At 41.6% G+C, this 21,019-nt stretch overlaps 1 protein-coding gene across 11 annotated transcripts in view; it reads right to left on the bottom strand.

Moving 5' to 3' along the window:
- Positions 1–4,859: 4,859 nt before the first annotated feature.
- Positions 4,860–21,019, bottom strand: part of ELF2 (E74 like ETS transcription factor 2) — a 34,219-nt gene continuing 18,059 nt past the window's right edge. For 9 of the 11 annotated variants that reach the window (XM_088056271.1, XM_005525550.3, XM_014254802.2 and 6 more), the window contains 6 exons: positions 13,074–13,187; positions 11,939–12,112; positions 10,899–10,985; positions 7,535–7,727; positions 6,800–7,153; positions 5,675–6,567 (listed from right to left, as the gene is read on the bottom strand). In XM_088056271.1, the coding sequence (XP_087912397.1) occupies positions 5,940–6,567; positions 6,800–7,153; positions 7,535–7,727; positions 10,899–10,985; positions 11,939–12,112; positions 13,074–13,187 (1,550 nt within the window). In that variant the 3' untranslated portion in view covers positions 5,675–5,939. Of the gene's footprint in view, positions 6,568–6,799; positions 7,154–7,534; positions 7,728–10,898; positions 10,986–11,938; positions 12,113–13,073; positions 13,188–19,922; positions 20,065–21,019 lie in introns of those variants that run through there. The other 2 variants (XM_088056276.1, XM_005525552.3) reach the window with 2 other exon arrangements.

Here is a 21,019-nt window from a genome sequence, read left to right as displayed (position 1 = left end):
TTATCTCTGCTGCTTTCTCACTTTGCTGTCCCAGGTTTCTGTTGCCAAGGAGATGACCTGTTTCAAGGAGTTTGAGCTTCAAGTTGTTACTGATTCTTTCCCCTTCCAGACCTCTTTTTCTCCACCCCAGCCCTAATCTCAAAGTGGCATGGCTGCTTTGCCTTCACAGTACACTTTCTCCAACGTGGAATGTCCAAATTTCACAAGAAGTCTGAAGGGGAGTTATGCTTAGCTGTTAAGCTGCTCGCTCTTCTAGACAGAGAGGAAACCTACACTGTATTACTGTAAATATTCCCCTTTCCAACAGTTGTGTGGAGCTACAAACCTAGCTAGTCCTGCAAAGCAAGGTGCAATCATTTCTCCCTGAGGGCTGTTAAGTGTGCCTGGGAAGGCTGGTGCCTTACAAGAGGCAGCTGTATCTGCCGCTTTCTTCTGAAACCTCATTTCATTTGAAGAGAAGAAATGCCACAAGTATGAGCTTTACATAGCCCATAAATTACTATACTTACATTGCTGAGAAGGGAAATACGGAGCCCCAAATTCCCACACAAACACACTCTTCATCAGGCAAACAAATGAAGTGCTGCTGTGCAGCTGTAACACACTCTGCACATGTTCCTGACCCTTGCAGGATGAAGGTAATGGTCTGCTTTCAAGCAGAGGCTCCTTTAACCAGCCTGGGATTTACGTGGATTTGTCTTCCCCCAGACAGAAAGGATTTTACAACCAAGGAAGACAACAGCCTTGGTGAATACTCTTACCAGGCATGTGCAACATTGCCAACACCTCCTTTGGCTGGAATTTCAGAAAGAGCAAATTGTGTCCCTGGAAGACAGAATGGTGGTATTTTTGGGGGAGATTTTGGGCAAGAGATGCAACACTCCCAGTGCCCCACAAAAAGACCTTTGAGCACTGTTGCCATGTTTCATACCAACTAGACACTGACAGCTTCCTTTTTGTGGTGCTGGCTACCCTCAGTTGTGCAGAAGGGGTGAGATGCAGTGCTTTGCTTCAGGATTATTTTCTCTTAGGACCTTCCCTCAAATGGTCTTGCAAGAAGAAGTAATACAAGTGCCCATTAATTAACATCTATAGTCATCAACACTTCTAAAATCAATACCACAATGTAGACCTCTAAGATGGTAGCTTTAGTAGGTCGAATTCTTGCTCATCTACCAAAAAAAGTCACACCAGAAGCTTGAGCTTCCATCCAGACTCCTTTTGGCAGTTTCTGGAAGAAACTACACTTGTGGTAGAAAGCCCTGACTTGACAGCAAAGATCAGGTCTGTATTTAAAAACAAACTAAACCATAACCAAAAATCCCCACCTCTCCCACCAAAAAGCCCATTATTTCATTTCACTTTTGTATAAGCAGCTCAGTTTTCCTCAGGCCAATCAAGGTGTCCATCAGTGTGGCACCTTTCCACCTTTCCATCTATGCCAGAGCACAGAGCCACAGGCTCAATTATGGGATGCTTTTTACCAGCAGGAACTGAACTACCACAGCTGCAGAATTCTCCCTGTCACTCTCACAGTGGAGTATATCTGTATGATTCTTAAGACATTTTAATTCATTCTTTTGCTTGCAACATTTAGTTTTTGTACACAAGAAACCAAACTGTTGAGAAAGACCATGATTTGTATGGTACAGCCATCACTGCAGAACCTCTTCTTAAGTGGAAAGGGCTGGGATTCTTCTTTCATCCTGGACATGTTACAGTAGATGTTCACTACTTCAACTCCTTAAAGGGTAATTTTGAAGGCAAGAGGGGGTGGAATAACTGAAAAGGCTGCAGACTCTTAAGGTAATTCTTAATACTATCCTACTCAGGAAATCCCTGCTACAGCCCAATGGTGAATCCTTTCTGCTGAATTTTAATAAAAAGACAGGACGCAGAAATTAATTGGTAAGTTCCCAGGCAGCTTCACCCTTTTACTCCAGTACATGCCATGATTTATTTTGCAGACAGACTCCTTTGGAAAACTTAAATGGATTATTGCTCTTGCTTTGTTTTATACAGCAAGAGGCAAGCCTGCAGCACTGAAATTCTTTCGCCAGCTATAAATACCAGTACACTAAATATTTTTCACAAGAAGCGGAAAGGATTTTTTTTTCCCTGTGTAGCAGTATGACTCTTAAAATGAAAAGAATGTCTTCTAAGCTCTTCTTATGGATGTGTATGCCTTATAAGCACATCAAGGCTAAAAAAAGGTCTCCACAGATCCCTTGCTTTCATCTTGAATAAAGGCTGTCTTAGCTTTAGCAGTTACACTTCTATCTCATTCTCAAGCAAGCTGCAGGAAGAAATTACCCACTTGTTTAATTTGCTGAAAGGCAGAAGCTGTTGCAAGCTTATTAAAACACTATCTCTCCTGAAGAACAATTAGATTCCAAATACAGTGTCATTTGGATCTTCTTAATAAGCTTAACACCTACTATTTGAACTGTCTCTACAAGGCAGAATGCACTTTGCTTATTCTGGCAGTAACAATCTTCACATGCAGCTGAGATCCCTGCTGCACATCATGCTGAGTATGAATTTGAGCCTTCAGGCACCTCTCCATTTTCTTCTCAACTTCTGACTGCCCCGGCTCACTTATACGTGATCACCATAGATGTAACCCTCCAAAGCCCTAAAGTTGATGAAATCATTTAGCAGAGGATCCCAAGAGCTCAGCCTTCCTTTCAGCACACTTGACCCAGACAACTTCAGTTGTGTCAAGGCCCAGAACCCTTCATTAGGAAAGATGGGTAAGAGTTAAAAAAAACATTGCCTCTGGAATGGGATTCCCCTTTCAACTTTTCTTATTTTTGACACTCAGACCTTTATTCTCAGTTGCAACTCACAGTTATGACGTTTTTTCCCCTGTGGATTATACAGCATCACCCTTTTCATTCTATAACTTAAAACAGTGGATTTGAAAAATAAAAGGTTTTTATCTGCAAAATCAGTGCTGTGTGTGTCTCAATGCCTTCTGTATAAAGCACACTCCATGCAGGTTTCATTCTACCCACACATCTACCAGTTACTGCTTGCCAAAGATGCATTAAGCCTGGACTCTTCTACATGAGCCACCAGATTCAAACATAAAAGTGAACTCCACTTTCACACATGTACAAAACAACAGGTTTTTCAATGGGATTGCAAAAGCCTGGAAGTATAGCTAGATACTATTTCAATATTCTAGTGCTCCTTTATTCTGGTTCACATGTTACAAACCTGACCAAAGCTTCCTCATCCTGAGGTCATGTCCTCCAATACCACCAGTAAAAACATACTAATTTACAGAATCAGGTTAAGCGCCCTTTCCATTTAATTTACAGCACATCCTCACACAGACCGAAATTCTCACAGCACTTCATGAACTCCAGGTAAATATCCTCTGGCAGCCAGTATCACTGGTGGCCAAAGGACCTTCACTGGTTCTGTGGCAAGATACAGCACTGGCAGTCTCAGAGGTCACTATGAGCTGACTATCCCATCACTAGTAGAGTTGAGCACCTTCATTCCTCTACTTTTTGCCATTACATAAGGAAGTCTCGGCATTAAGAAGAGAAGGTCATCAACTGGAGATCCTTATCTAATTCCAGGAAGATAGTTTGTCCCCATTTGACTTCATCTAAATTAGGTGTTGGAAAGGTCTTAATTACAAATACTCAACATATATACTTCATGCTCTGAGATACAGCATCTCTTTCAGATACAAATAACAGCCATTTAGAATAAGGTTTCTTACAGACTGGACTTACAATTGTATGTTTCAAAAGACTTGTTTCTCTCTTCTTATCTTTGGTTCAGATTTATTCCTCCTGCCTCTCTTTACACTGCTCCAATTCCCTTCACACAGAACATGAGTGCCTCTTAGACTGTCAAATTAATGGAGAGATTTCCCAGGTTCCCCTCCTTCTCTTTCCTACCTCTTTCTTAGAAAAAAGTCTTCTCTCTCCATTTCCTTGTGTAAAGGGGTCTTTGTCCTCTACCCCATGCCAGAAACACAGTTCATGTGCAAGAACCTTTAATTCTTTGGATTGCTGCAAATGGAAGGGATTGCTGCCTTATACACAATTTTTTATCTGCTTCAGCTTCATTTTGTTCTTAAAACTCCACTTTCCTGCTCAAGAGGATGAAAAATAATTGTTTTTCCAGAAGCCTTTCCTTGTCCTCCACATGCTGGCCTGGCTGTGTGGAGCTATTTCCACTTTTCTTACCAGCTGAAGGGAAAAATGGGCCTTGCTGCTAGGACTCTACAACCAACCTGGTTCTCAGCATGTAAAGTATTTAATTCTGGTGTCTTTTAGCATTATGGAAGACTTCAGTTCCAGACAGCTGTTAAAATTGCTCCTCCAGGCATGAAGTACTTAGATGATCATTTAGACTTCAGCAATTTCAAGATTACCCAAGCTCCTGCCTGTAAGACTTTTCAGGGCATATCACTAGGAACTGGGGGTCCACTGTGCACCTGACTACCCACAGCCTGCTGTGCCAGTGTAGTACCCATGACACCAAGGTAAGCTACATTTCAAGCCATGCGCATGGCCTGGAAATACAGAACTAATATCTGGTATAGCTGGAGGAGCAGTTAGGCAGTTAACAGAACTCATGTGTATGTTCACCATCCTGAAAATGTGTAAGAACTAGACCCCTGCCAGAAGTTACCTCACCAGCTACAGCAAGCTTCACAGGTTTTTAAACAGAGTGAGAGGGCTGATCAGCCCTTTGAAGCAGGGAGGAGTCCCAAAATTTCACACTGTATCATCTATATTAGGATGAATGCCTGGAAGCTTTCAAATAAGAAAAGAAGGTTAAAAGGTTAGCAGAAAGGAGGAAGGAAAAAATAAAAAGGACACCAAACACCATTAAATTTTCTTTCTGTATTTCAGTAAAACCTACTTGAATACACTTTGAAACAAGAGTACAACAAAATAGAATATACTTCAAATGTTGAATATACAAACTATTATAGTTCGTTCTGAACACTGGTACTTCCCTCTTAACTTCAACTAAAAAAATTTACAGGTTTAGAACTACCTGACAAAAGCTCATGCTGGGCGTGACCTTTGAAGTGAGAGTAGAGCTGAAACTGAAATGTATGCACAGATGTCAAGGCTAAGTGAGAGAAACAGGCATAGTACAGCAGAAGGCAGAAAACCTGCTGCTACTTTGTCCAGGATTAAGAAATTTAGACAGACTCTTAACTACCATAGAAAATATGTTACATGTTATTCTATAACAATACTGTGCTAGGTACAAGGTTTTTAAAAAATTTCTTTTAATAAAAAAGCTTTACACAAACAAGCCATTAGCTTATTTCAAGAAAGATAACTGAAAATCAGTCTAAGGCTTTCAATTTGAATCTGCTTAAGCTGTACGATACAGAAATCCCTCTAGGTCTCTGTCTTCTTTTAGAAGCGCTTTAATCTCCTTTATTTCAGTTCCTACAATACCTAGTAGCATAGTTTTTCACATAGCACCAGTTGAGTACTGTGGGCACACAGTAGTAATCGCTGGTATGCACATAAAATGCATCAAATTTGCCATTTGTGTAACAATGAGACTTTCCTCTCCCCCTGAAAACTAAAAACCAGGGCAAACCTCTCACACAGTTCTCTATTAGTGTTTCAGGTCTTAGTGTAAGTTGGTAACCGGTAGCGTAGTGAAATTGTTTGGTCCCTTTTCAGTCCCTCTCTCCTTCTCCATAGGTTCAGCTGTTTCCCAACTGGAAGAGGCAGTTTTTATCAGCATATCAGTGTGGTTTAATTCCCACTGAAACACAGGAAAATAATTTTTTTCCAGTAAGTCTTCAACATATGCATGTTTATTAGCATTCCAAAACTCTCCTTTATGATTTGGTGGTGGCATCCACATCCCTCCCCCAATTATGTCAGTATATTCAAAACCGTAACAGTTAGAAGTCCATGCTGGAAAAAACCTATTCTTCATTTCTCACATGTGATGATTCCTTCTGTTTTCATTGTTACAGGAAGGGCAATAGCTGAAGGTGTACTAACTACTACTACGTGGGTCACAGTCTTGCTTCCATCCACTGGCTTCTCCTCTTTTACCAGCTGCAGTGTTTTCACTTCACATTCCTGTTTCAAAGTGGCTGTGTCTGATTTAACTTCTGGACCTTTGAGAACTGCATTAATCACCCTGGGAGGAGTCTGGCCAGAGGCCTGCTGAGCAGGAACCGACAGTCTCATTAGTGGTGTCCCATGAGCTATGGACACTGGGGTTAGTGCTCTAACAGCCAGTGGGGCTCCCACAATGTTGATACTTCCTGACCCAGACAGGCCTGTTTTCGTTTGCAACTGACACTGCGTGAGTTGCGTGGCAGGGATTGTGATGATTTTGGTGGGCTGCATTGTGATTTTGTCTCCATTTTCAGCAGAGGTTGGCATCGCAGTAGGGATTGTCTGGATTACTACCTTTGGAGTTGTTGCTGTAGTTGGACTTGTGTTGGTTATTAACGGTGACCCTGCATTTACTGACTGCACTGCCACAGTTGAGATTTTCTGTCCCAGAGAGGTCATGACAACAGGCACCTGCATTGCCACACGAACAGTCCTACAAAATAAATGTGTGTATTTAGGCCAAAACACAGGGCACCATTACAGATGACAACAAGGAGAGACAATTCTAAGAGAGACAAGTTTTTAACTGGTTCTTATAAAAACCCAAACCAAACTGTAACAAAAAAAACGAAAAAGCCAAACCAGAAAGCAAAGAACCCAACCCCAAACTTTTTGCACAGCTAGCAATAGGACTTTGGAAATTTAACAGCCCCATTATCACAAACCTGGGAGCTGCTGTTGCTGGGACAGTAGCAGCAGTAGCAGAAGGATGAGATGAGGATGTGTCATGAGCTGGTGAGGCAATATTCACAACTCTGGTGACTGCTTTTTCTGTTCTTGTACAACTTAACGGAGAAGAATTTTTTCCTCCACGTGCAGAGGTTGCTGCTTTTAAAAGGTTTTCTGCAGATAAAGACACTCTTTCCAGGGATTTTTCATCTGTAGGCATTGACAAATCTTCATTGCAAGACTCACTTTTGTCATCATCTATGACAACTATATTTTTTGGCATCTCCTTAAACTGATATACAAGCCTCTGTCCCTCAACTTTTGCCAGGATTCCTCTTTGATAGTAGTATCTGCAAGGAAAGTACAATTAAGTAGTAAGCAAGACAGTGACAGATTTTAAAGAAAATCTCATTCTGTGCTAACAAGAAAGCCTGAAGCAATCACAGTAAAATCTACAATGTAAGGAGGTATGGAAAGAAGCTATTAGAACACACTAGCAAAGGATCTGAAGGATCTACCTGAAAAAAAATCTTACCTTTCAAGTACATACTTCAGGAATTAAAATTGCAAATTTACTGGTAACATAAAAAGTTACAGGGACTGCAAGACTGAAGGCTAAATCTGCAAAAGGGCAAAGTTTTTAAAATTTCAGAATCGTTATACTTCTCTGGGCAAATTAAGAATCAGATTTTAAATTGCAGTAGGTAATTTAAGGATCTAAGAGTTTTTACCTCAGAGCTCTTCCCATAGTCTCATAGTTCATGTCAGGTTTGTTTTTGTGTTTTCCCCAGAGTTTGGAGACAGCTTTAGAATCCACAAGTTTAAAGATTCCTTTCTCTCTCTGAGTCCATTTAATATACCGAGGACAGGTGTTTTTGTCCTGAAGAAGGTCCAAAAGGAACTCCCATAAGTACGTTGTATTTCCTATAATCAGAAAGCATTTATGTGTTAGAAAACCACTTTTAAAGATAACAGGAAGTTCTCCATATAACCTGTGTTACAAGCAATGTTACACAGAGGATGTAACCTGCACATATTCATTCATTCCGTTAAGTTTAGTGAAGTTTCCATAAATATTATGAAAGGAGCTAACCCAAGTGATCTGCTATACAGAACAGGAACCTGTTCAATCCAGTACCCATTCTCAGTTCTTGAAAAGAAGTACGGGAGAGTGCTCCAAGCCAGTATCTATCTATTCAGCAAGATGAGAGCTAGAATCTTCTTCTCATATTTGATTAAATGGGGCATGAAAATGCCAGTGTATTTTATGACACTGCAGAAAACGATATAAATAAGTCATTTTTAAAAGATATACAACATGCAGCAACAAATCATCTCAGCTGTGGTTATGTTTGTTCGGGATCTGGGGCTCTCACACTAACTGATGACAGCCCATGTTCTGACCCTTCCCAAGTATATGTTGCAATGTGACCAACATCCTTCTAGATGCAAAGGCAGTCCAACTTCTTGAAAGCAAGTATTCACAGGGCAGAAATCCCCTATACCTTTCTTTAATGAGTGGGATATAAAATGAAGTCAGGCTAAAGAATTTAGTGCACTTTTCAAGTATTCAGGAGGTGCACCATCTTCACTGGAGAAGCCCCAGGAAAGGGTTTTTGACAGCAACTATCAGAAAATATAACACAGGGTCTATCTGCAGTCTGACCAGACCATGTGCATCTAGGAAGAGGGGAAGAGAAGCCAAAGAAAAAAAAAAAAAAAAGCAGATCACATTCCAATTTCTACAGCTGGAAAAGACTACTCAAGTTTCTGAGACGGAAGAACTAAGTCAGATCCACAAGAATAATAACCTCAGAACATTAATAACAATTCTTTACCTCCAAGGACATGGACCAAATTGTATTTCTGTGTGTGTGCATGTGTGTAAAAAAGTCATTAATTCCTGAGATTTAATGGCCTAGCATAACACTTGTTATGCTATGCAAAGATAATTAAATGCAAAGGTAATTAAAATAAATTAAGGCAGATTAGAGATCACTATTGCAGATTTTGAGAAGTCAGCTATCTTTGAAAACCTCAAAGGGTGAAAAAGACCACAGGTTCCATCTTCTGGAAAAGCACCTCGTAGAGATAAACCATACTTTACAATGTGCTCCAAAAAACAGTAAGTACTGACTCAAGAGCTGCCAAAATCCAACTAGATTTCAGAGACATTTGAATAAGACCTATATGAGAAAAGAACCAACAAGAGAACTCAGGAATCTTTAAATCATCTTCAATTTTAGCAAATTAATCCCTGGGGTTTTATTCCTTAGCTCCTTAGAAAGCAAATTTCTGGGTCTACCACCAAATGCTGTAGCTCTGCAACAGTGTTTGCAAAAATCTAAGTGGGTTTCAGGATTAGAAAGCAAACAGGAACTTCAAGAAAATAAATAAACTGTGGGACACAGAATTACAGCTGCCTCACTTTGCACCAGAAAGTACCCAGAATGCATAAAGGAAGGAATGCCAACAAGGGATCCTCCTTCCAAATGTGCACAATCATCTCTCCTTCTCCATGACTTAACTTTGATAGTACAGAACTGTAGAGTAATTCCTGGTTTTCCAAAAACATGCTGCATATGAAATACCCTACCTTTGCAAGTGATATTTTAAAATAAGTAGCAAACATTAAATCCAGTTAAGAAAATATTTTGCAGGACATCAAGAAAAAAAGCTGATTTACTCCAGTTGTAGTATAAAACATGGAATGAGATATTTCATGAGAACGAGACATATGTAGGTCATTAGGAAAGGCCATAGAAATTAAATAAATTTAAAAGAAAGCTAAAAAATCTCCCATAAACCACAAAGCAGTACCATCTCCCACTTTATTAAACAAGAAGCTATAGAGCTGAATTCACCAGCACACAAATGAGAACAGAGAGAAATACAGGCCTCCTTTTTCAAATTATTTGTGGAGGAAACTAGGACCTAAGACAATTAGAAAGTACTGTTCAGGTAACAGAAAGGTGCAATACTAAAATCTGAAATAGAAAGAAAAGTAAGGATTCAACAAGACTACAAAAAAAAGGCAATTATTAAACAAGAAGTATTTTTAAATATAGCAGATACAAAATATGTCATCTCCACTGAAGTCCACTGCTATACCAAAAGCTACTGTGGGCACTGCAGGGAAGTTTAATTAGTGTTTGCACTGGTTTCCATAAACAAGCATCTCCGTGAAGTCAGTTCCATTCTTCCTTGCCCTACTGACAAACATGAAGACTCAACAGCTGTAGCCAGATAAGGAATTACATAAACAGCAGAGACCTTGCTTTCAAACAAATGGCAAAATAATAGCGGAGCTGACCAATGCACATTCTTTCAGCTAGCATGTTGCTACTCCAAGTCACTAAACTTTGTTTCTTCCAGCTATAGCAACATCTCCAAACAACTTTCAGTGCACTAAGTGGAGAAGAGATCCAGATTTTTCACCTGTAGCCAGGGGAAGAGCTGATACACTGCACACCACTTCAAAGGTAACCTCTGAGCAAATGTCTGACTTTCTAACTGAATGAACAGCAGGAACTCGGAGTCCAAGAAAGGGACCTCTATTTGTCATGAGAAACATTAGGAAACTAGAACTCTCCTGCACATAATTTCCACTCACCAAAACATAAACACATCATCATTTGTTTTTCCCCTTAAACTAAACTGAACCTATTAGTCAAGGAATATATTCCACTGAATTTTGTCAATTAACTAAGAAATCATATTTCCAACCATCACCTTTCTAAATGCTCGTGTGCTGCTTCTACTTGAAAGCAAGTCTTACAGCAGTAGGTTAATAAATCATGTGTGCAGCATGAAGTTGATACACAACACAAAAGACATCACAAGCCAATAACCACAAAGTAAAGCAAGTAAAATATGAGAAAGTCTATTAACTGTGGAGGGTACTAGAGGAGACTCCTAGAGCATACACGCTTATGCTAGATCTTGTATGAACAAATTTGAAGACATTAAATAAAACTCTAATAAAGTCAGTACAATCTCATCCATCACATTTTTAAAGACATGTACATTTTCTGTGACAAATACCATGCACATACACTGCTTATTTTTAAAGACTCAATGAATGGAAAAACATACCTTTGCCTTCTCTAGGTTTCTTCTTTATACCTAGATCTGGAGACCCATCAGATAAAGTTGATTGCTGGGTCTTGGGCTTACGGCCAGCTGCATATATGGGGAAAAAGAAGTATTATGCAGAGTATGCAGAGTAAAATTTTACAGTTTGCCTTTGCTGAAAAAAACAGTTTGTGTATTTTTCCCCGGCTGTTTCCTTGCTACAAGTATGGATAAACTTAGATTCTTAGATTACTACTGCACATCCAGTGTAATTATCATTTGGTTGCTTACTTCATTAGGCAGATTTAACTCAAATGCAGACAAGTTAATGTGTGTTTTCATTAAATCTACGACTCATAGATCTTGGATTTGCATCATTTTATCACTACATTTCATTTTTTTCCCTCTAAATTACAAGTAAATATTCTATCTCAGCATGTCTGGAAACTCTATTATATCAGTGTTCTTCAAGTTATGTGAACTGTACCGATACCTCTGACAAAACTGCTAGACCAGAGAGAACAGCCTTACCAGGTGCCAGCCTCTCATGTGATAGCAAAATGCTTAGAAATTAAAGTGTTCTGAATTATTTCTCCTCCAAGACATGCCAATTAGACAAGAAAGACAAAAATTTCACAAAGAATATCTTATAATGATTTTGTAAACTGTTTTATGTTTTTTAAGTTAGCATTTACCCTGTTGCTTCATTGCATGAACCCCAAGTCTACCGTCTCACCAAATATATCCATATTTCAGACACCAGCGATTATCTACCACAAAAGTCCTCTCTGAAGACTTTATCCTTCCTCCAGTTTGTGTTAAAATACTCAACACAGAAACAATCTTCCTGTATGGCTTGTCAAAGCCCATTCTCTTGCTCCCTTTTTTCTTGATGCAGACCCATTTTTCTAAGAACTTACATTTCAGACTCCCATCAATCTGCTTGTATGAGCAAAGAGATCAGACCATTCAATCCATCCTCCCCTGTATCAACTCCATCATCCACAGCAGTGGATAACAAGTAAAATTTTGAGATTGCTCCTATGAAAAGCCATACGTACCCTTTTTCTTTTTCATTGGCTCATGGATATCAGGGGAAGTTGGAACGGGAGACACATCCATTTGTTCAGATTCCTCTGTTGATACTTCGACCACAGTTTCTGTGATTACATCAGGTCTCATGGCTGCATGGATAAATTCTGGGGTGGACACACATGGAGGGACAAAAACTTCCACTACAAGAGAAGCAAAAAAGAATATCTGATGAAGTTTCTACCTGATTATTTTAATATATCTCACATAAAATTATTTTAAACAAAAGCATATGAAATGGTGTAGCAAGCTTCTGTTCCAAAATCCTGTCACCTTGAAAATCAATCCAATTACCCAAAAAATGCACATGTATCTTAGTAGTTTAGTAGTTTTAGGCAAAAACAAGTACCACACCAATATTCTTCAGAACTAAACTCAACTTTAAACAAATTAGAGCTTCATCTTTGATCTTTACTCTGATCTCCATTTCCTATTTTGTAGCTTTTGCTACAGTTTGACCATTATTTCATCCAACACATATTAAGCAACTTCAGAAGGGACATCAGTTAAAGTAACCATCAACATTAAGGTCTGGTAGAATACTTTTCCTTTAAAATAACTCTTTATTTTAGCAATTTAAAATATCAGATTCACAGAACACAGCACGGCTGGTGTTAGAAGGGGACCTGGTCCAACTCCTTGCTCAAGCTGGGCCACCTAGAACTGGTTGCCCAGGATCCTGTATTTTTTAACATCTCCAAGGATGGAGTCTCCATGGCCTCTCTGGTCAATCTGTGCCAGAGCTCTGTCACCTGCAAGGATGGAGTCTCCATGGCCTCTCTGGTCAATCTGTGCCAGAGCTCTGTCACCTGCACAGTGAAAAAAGTATTCCATGATGTTTAGGGGGAAATATTAATTTTAAGTATGTCGCTACTCAGCTATCTTTTCCCAACAACTCCTCTCAGATAAATTATTTAATCTGTAAGTATGCTTGTTGCAGAGTGGAGAAATCATGTAAAACTCAAACAAATCAGTAGTTTTTAAATACGCAGGCAAATGTTTTAAACGGCATACAGCTCTCCACAGAAATAAGTTTCTGACTTTGCTTGTTTTGCTGATTAGAAGGAGAAATGGCTCCCAGAGCAGAGACTGTGGCTGACATACCAGGACTCCTGGCGTCTCTCAGGCAGGTAGGTGACTCCATATGAAGCAAGGCCTCTGCAGCTTCAATTGTTTTATCTGTGCAATGCACATTACTGCCATGAACTGATGCTTCTACTGCAGAAGAATACAAAAAGAATTATGAGGTTATTTACAGAAGACCACATGTATCCTGTACAACTGTATTTCTCAATCTTTAACATGAAAAACACAAGATTATCAGATGTCTTCACACCTTTTATACCTTCCTGTCAACAGGAATATTTAGGGCAGACATAAGCAGAACTGTCACTGTCACCTTCTAGATTAGATTTCTGGTTCATGAGCAAGCTCCTCATTTCCATGAGGAGCCCAAGAGCTTACACAAAGAGACTGAGATTTGTCTTCTGCCTTCAAATTAACCAGAAAAAAACAGATTGTGATGAGGATGATTACAAATTAATGCAGCAGAACAGAGAAGTAGTACCGTCTCCAACTATTATCCCATTAAAAACTAAAGGGCTCTCTTCAAATTTTCAGTCTATTGGATAAATATATACAAATATATATATATATATCTAAATAAAAGTTTCCAAAACATATATCCTGTTTTGATTTCTGACATTAAAAATAATTGTGAGTTCATTTTAGCAACTTGGTTGTTAAAAAAACACAAAGCACAACAAAAATAGTATAAAGGGTGTTTATGCAAAAACTAAGGGAAGAAGATAAAAATAGTTATTTTTTCAAGTTCTGAAAGTTTAGGAAATACAATCAATCAAAAATAATGCAACTTCAAGAGAGCACAATTAAGTTTGTTACAGTGCAGATCACAGCACCTTGAACATGGCAGCAACACTGAAAAAAAACCCCAACGTACCATGTAAAACTACAATTCTGTTCACAGCTAACTCCCTATTCCTCTCCCTCCTCAAGGTTTTGAAAAGCAGTGACTGCAAAAACACCTGTTGTCCATTATCCACACTCTGGCCAAGGTAGCTGTCTCTCTTCAGTTGCTCTTTCCATTTATAGCCATCTTCTCTAAGCTGAACCACTCCAGCAAGGCAGCCAGCAATCAAGAGATCTATCTTTAGCTTAAGCAGTCACCTACCTCTAGTATCACAGAACTAAAGAGGATTTAGGAATAATTCTCTACAAAAACTTCAAGACACTTATGCTGTTACTGAAAACTTCTAAGAAATAACTCGAGGTTTGTTTAGTGAAAAACAGGAAAACATAATGTCAGAGTTGCTTCTCACTTAAGGAAACACCAGATCACACAGATTCCCTACAGGCTCACATGGGGGTAAAAAGCCTTCCAGCATGCTGCAGTTTTTTCAAATGCAGGGGTTAAAAACTTGATAAACCTACTAGCCAGCAGATTAAATGTATCAACCAGAAACTGAAAGTGGATGAAATGTGGAAGATGCACAAATGCAAAATTACAGGTGACTTAAAGTTCTTGCTGAACTAGCCTGCAGCCCACCTGCTGGCTGATGGGATCCCCACCACAGCCTATTAGCTATGGCCTGAGATGCTATTTAGAGGGGTTTATTTTTTTGGAACAGTAGATGCCTGTTTAAAGCTGACATTCCAATACTACTCCACCCTAGGCTGTGAACAATAAAAGCCTACCTAAGAGCACAGGAAAATCAGGCAAGGGTCTTTACTGTGCACTCTGTTCCTTGAATAACCAGTGGTAACCAGCATGAATTTTGCACATGAGCCCTTTCCCCAGCTGCAGGCCCTGGATGCTACCCATGCTTGACCAGGTGTTTCTTTCCCAAGCAGCTTTCTGGGCATATCCAAAGTTAGAGGCTGACCACCTGCATTGTAACAGAGCGGCCCTGCAGGAAACCCTCTGCATAAACATTTCTCTTTCTAAATAAAATTTTCAGTTGCACAGAATTTGATGACCAAGTTTCCCCCATCTACCTGATAAAAGATTTCACTGATTATCAGACTACAGAAACAATATTCAGATAGTTGTTAAAAATGTATAAATTCTACAGTACTACTGAAATTAAAAAGTCCAAATCAGTATTTTATATGTTATTATTCTAATGCATGCAATCAGATTCAAAGCATGTCAGCAAAGTTTCTCCAACCAGATAGCTGCTTCTGTGCCATTAGGTTCAGTATATAAAGGACTTTTGTAAAGAAATTCAAACTTACTTGACAAACTTCAGTTGTAAGAGGGTACTGAATTCACTGCTTCCTAAATGCTTAAAAGTACACAAAATTTTCCTACAGAGAACCGTTCAGATGCTGCACCACAACTAAGAGGTACTTAGCAGAGGGCAGGAACAAGGCAAAGAAAGACATAGAAAGCCATCTATGTACTTTTCCAGTACTAGGATATTCTGCTGAAGGACCAAAGTGGAGGGAAACAAAATGCAACCAGCATTAGGGACTAAGACTGCAAAACTGTAATAGCAGAGCAAAGGAGCCACTCGACCTCTCCCCTAAGCAACTGCTCTGTTTCCAATAAAAACAGCACTATCTACTATACAAAAGCTTCTGATGTTTGAAAATACACACTTCACAAATGCTTTTCCAATGGAGCTACTTGGGACTCCACTAAACCTGTCACCTAAAATAACAAGCAAAAAATAGTAACACTTCTGGCTTTGGCCGGAACAACACATGCTGTCTGTCTGTCATGACAGCTAACTAACTTAACATTGCCAAAACGACAGCTATTAAAACACTTACTAAATTCAGTTCTATTACCAAGTTTCAAGTCTTCCCAGCTATAACTAATTCTCCTTTACCCAGTACATAGTTTTAGCGTTACAGGCATTTGTCTACCCAGTGAACATCAGGAGTTTGCATTTGTTCACAGGCAATGTTTACTGCACCAACACAGTGGGAAGAAAAAAGGAGAAATTTGTATCTTAATACAAATACATGTAAAATATCTTTCTAACATGCTAGAAAATGTCTAACAGAAGACAGCACGTCCGAGTGTTCAGATAAAAGACATGATTCTGAAAGCTAAAAAAGACATCATAAAAGATGAAGTAGGGGAACAGGCTCTCTCAGAGAAAGGATGGGACAAGAAAAAATAAGTGGCTCTTATTCCAGATGATCAGATGAAGTGTCATCAACTAAATTACAGTTTTTTTTCACAACACTTCTCACAAAAGAGATGGGGGGGGGGGGTGGAAAGCAAAACAACAGAGTAGGATACTACAATTAAAAAAACACAATTTCCCAAGATTTTGATATACAAGTATCACAATGGGCAGAAACACTTCTAATCAAAGACTGAAGTGTATCACCCATTTCTCTAAAAAAGCCCAATTCTATTTCTATTATGATTTCTATTTCTGCTATCATCTATCTGGAAGACCCCAAAGCTAAAATAGATTGTACTGTTTCTGTAAACAATATAAAGTATAGGACTGTTATATTATACAATCATTTCAGAAAGAACTGTCACTTGCCCAAATGAAGCAAAGTAGTTTATGTGGATGGAAGTAAATTTTCCGCACTTTGGTAACTGAGTAACGTGAGAACTGCCATTTACTGATCTAGAACACATCAGAACTAGCACCACCACTTATCTTCCATTATTTTAAGTCAAATCTCATCTTACTGCTTTTATGAAAGAATCTGAGTCCTTGGCACTTTATTTTAAAATATTTCATTAAAATTTTTTTATCTATTTACAGAAAAACAAATACCTCAGAAAACAACCTAAAATCCAAAGTATAAATAGGTAACAAGGCTAGTTGATGTCTGTCTTCACTGTTGACCTAATATCTTCTTGCTCCACTTTCTACCCAAATAGTGCATACAGTAATTATTCAAGGTTCTCAACAACTGTTACAAAATACCAACTTTGTAATTAAGTCTGAGAGGGCTGTACTTTAGCTTTACAGAAAAAAAAAACAGTGGCACTATGTCCATTTGGTTACAATCTCTCCCCTTTTAACATGAGCTTAACAAAATTTGTGAAAGCAATTTATGAGGCTGAAAAGACAGACTGAAATTTTCAAAATGGTACTCTTTTGCACTGCACTTCAGCCCTAACCTTAACCTGAAGTACTATCAATGTCTGCATTTACAAGGCAAACACTTACCTGTAGCACCTGCAATAGCTTACCCTTTAATACTATCAGGCAACCAAAGCCACATTTTAATGAAGAATTCACAATTCCAAGCATGGAATTCAGTGAAGAATGACTACACACACACTAACAAACCCCATTAAAGTTTACTGGCATTCACGTGCTTGTTTTATTTTAGCATTTAAAAACAGCAGTGGAAGTTAGTAATAGTACTCAAATGACATCTTAATCAAAAGCAACTGAATTCCCTCTATAGGTAATACCCAGAAATCATTCTGAATGCAAAACTTGACTGGAAAATACAGCATTCTTCTGCTTACTGCTTGTTTTATGATGAACATCTATTCAGAAACCAAAAATCCAATTTCTTATGTTTTTCAGTATTTCCCTAAGCCTGCCTCTGTTCAAGATTCTCAGCTGCACACAATTTAAGGATGATGCCTAACTCACTGCATAAAGGCAAATCAGTAAGAAAGATGAGAGCAACCATCTCAAAATACTTACTTCTCAGTGAGCCATATGTCATCAGCCCAATATTGGCAGAAATACTAACTACAAAGCCAAAACGTATCTTTGCAAAGTAATTTAGGAGTTGCTCTTACAACTGCAATTAAACTAACACTAAGCAGTAACAATTTTGGTCCATCTTACTTCCTGGAGTTATTAAACACTGAAGTTTTGTCAACACTGAAACAAGCAACCATGGGAAAAGGCAACATATAATTATCATAATCCCTTAGGATAAAGAATTCCTCACGTAAATCCACGTGATATCATCTACATACAAAACTAAGTAAACAGATATGGTATCTTGATAGTATGATGATAGGAATACTATCTACTGTACTGTAATATACATAGACATGCATAGGTATCACTCGCTGAGATACAAATATGGAAAAAAATGGAATTTAGCCGGTCGGGCTAATGATATCAGTATGACAAAGGACATCAGAAAGAGCAATGCAAAGGTCATTCATTATTTATCTAAAGGCTCACTCTCAAGCAATCTAGTTACAGTGGCTTAAGAAGGTGTTGGCACAATGAACTACTTAAATGTTCTCTATTCAGGACAATCAAAAGTAAAAAACAACTCACTGAAATCTGCAGCAGTGAGACCTACAGAGATGAGAGCTGTTCTACTGGCAAAGTGAAGCTATTGCTCCAGTAGACCCACGTGTCAGAATGTTTAGGACCTACTCTCCATTTGTTATGCAGCAGAACAGTTTTTCACTGCTTTATAGTGGGGTATTTTTGCTTGTCTGGGGTGTGGATCATCCCCCTCCAAAAACCCTGGGTATTTTTCCACATTAAATAAAAAAAATTATGATTATGTAATTTGGCCCATTCTGAAAGCATATGTTAATACATTGGTAAACGACAGAGCATTTACCTTTAGGCCTGTAAAAACCCACTGCCATGTCAATGCAAAGACAGTATTAAGCTTGACTCTCTCTAAAAATTTACGTGCAGCTACTGCACAATTCATTACCTATAATGCTTGACACTACTGTTTATGGTTCCAGGGACTACTTTTAGAAGTTAAGCTCCATATTGTAAAGGCAAAAATAAAATCAGATCTGGTACAACTTCGGTGGAGAACTGAGTGCTTGACACTGCATTTGAGGTTTGGGTCAGTTGTAATCTTGCTCGTTCTCCAGGGCTTTACCACACTTTAAGACAAGTCCTGGGATCACTACAGTATCCTACTGTCAGACAGATTTAACAAAACGGAAAGAGGCCAAACCATGCAGGACTCTGAACCCAACACCGAGAAAGTGCTACAGCTTGGGTAAACGGCCCACGTCCGGGCAGCAGCGGGGCCCGAGGACTGCAAGGTCTGATGGTTCAGAGGAGCGGCCAGAGAAAGGGCGGCACCTGCACGGGCCGGCGGCAGGGAACGGAATTCCCGCCACCTCGTGCCTCCTCACCCTACCGTAGCTGCGGGGCTGCCCGGAGGGGAGGCTCGGCCGGGGCGACGCAACCGCCCACCCTCCCCCCACCCGTCGGGGGCGCCCACAGGCAGGCAGGTGCGGCCACGTGCGGCGGCGGAGCGGCTACTTCCGTGTTTACAGTCAGCTTCCCTCCGGTGCCGTGCGCGCCTCCAGCGCCGCGCCGCCACTCCTGCCCCAGCCGCGCGCCCATTGGCAGCCAGAGCACCCCACCCGCCAACGACGGCGGCCCCTCCCCCGCGCGGGGCCCCGGGGAACGTGCCGCTTCCGCTACGCGGCGCGCGTGGGGGAGGGGGCGCCCCCGCCCCCCCGCGTCGCACACGTGGGGCCGCGGCCCTGCCAGCGGCGCCTCCTCCCGCCCCGTCGCTAGAGCAGAGTTTAAGAGGGCACGGGGGGAAGGCAGCGGAATAGCGGGAAACGCACGCGGGGGTGCGGTGGCCGGGGAGGCTGGGCCGCGGCCCTACGTGCGGTGCGCGGCGGCGTTCGGCCTGCCCGCTCAGACAGCGTGGCGGCGGCGCTCGGAGCGGGCCGGTAAAGGGGGGAGGACAACAGCCTCGCGCACTTCCTGGTTCTCGCCCCAGCCTCCAAAACCCTGCTAAACTCCTCCGCACACCCCTCCGCAACTCCAGGCGCAGCGACCCCGGTAGTGCCGCCCACGCCGTGAGGCAAGTGCCGCGGGTCGGCCGCTAGCTGTGCCGGCCGCTAGCAAGGTGATCACTTCCTGATTGCCCTCCATTGCCTCCCGCCCGCCGCCTGAGCACGCCGTGCGCCGCGCCTTCCCCCCCCCCCCCGCCCCGGCCCGTCCCCCCTCCCACCCCGCGTCGGCCCCGCGCGGCGCAACTCACCGGCCCGAATGAGAAGGTCGAGCTGGTTCGTGGGCCCCTCATGCACGGACGTCGCCATGTTTACGTTGCCGGAGCGGCTTCACATTGACGGGCGGGCGCGCGCAGGGGCCGGCGGCGAGGCGCGCTCCCGCGGGCGGGCGGAGCGCTCACCGCCACGGCGCGCGGCGGCGGGAGCGCTTCCTGCGGGGCGGCGCGCACGGTCCTTCCGCTGCCAGCCCCAAACAGGAAGTGCCGCGCCGGCTGCCGCCGCAGCGCGGGGCCGTCCGCGGGCGGGGGGAGCCGCTGGCTTGCCCCGCGGCGCAGGCAGCGCCTCCCCGTAAGGCTCCAAAGATGTCCGAGAGCAAGGACGCAGCGCAGCCCGACAGGCTCCGCACTGCCCCGAACGCCTTCCGCTCCATCTCTCCACAGCCCTCGGCCATCCGCACCTCCGTGCCCCAGTGACAGTTTCTGACCGGGACAAACCGCGTACCGGGATAAGCTGGACAGTCCTCACCGAGGCGACCACTGACGGATTAAAAAGATTTCTCCTTGACAAGTCCCTGAGGCACCTATATTAGTAACAACTTGCCAGAAAAGCTCGGTCCTCCGTGCCTGCAATCCAGTTATTCCAGTTAACCAGAGGCCCCATCCATCCTTCATCTCTTGTGGGAAGAGAAACAAGTTTCATTGCTCTCTTAATTAAAAAAACCCCAAACCACTCACACCACTTTTTAGAGTTGCATCCTCATGCCCTGAAGAACACCTGCATCAATAATGCCGCAGCATTACCTGCCAGGCCCCTGGACAGAGGCACCAGTCAGGAGAAAACGTTCTCCACACTTCCCACCCAGTCTCTGTGCCTATTACTCCCAGGGTAAAACACTTCAGAGCTGCATGCAAAGAGCAGCTGCACCAAGAAAAGCCAAGTATGTCTTACACAGAGCTATGCATGGAAATTACACACAAGAATTCCTTCATTAACACCGCACACACACCTGAGTAGGCCAACATTGTTAAGCCAAGAATCTAGCAAAAACCTGCTGCCTAGAGAGCCTTCCTTGAACACATCTTCACAGCTTGATTAAAAGAAAGTGAAGGGGTCCAGCTGCAATCTAATA

This window comes from Pseudopodoces humilis, chromosome 6 (genome assembly GCF_049639895.1).
Source record: "Pseudopodoces humilis isolate 2021_Gansu_Grassland_sample_001 chromosome 6, ASM4963989v1, whole genome shotgun sequence".
Classification (NCBI taxonomy): Eukaryota; Metazoa; Chordata; class Aves; order Passeriformes; family Paridae; genus Pseudopodoces; species Pseudopodoces humilis.
The sequence above is the reverse complement of the archived record's forward strand: the minus strand, read 5'-3'. Positions and strand labels throughout refer to the sequence as shown.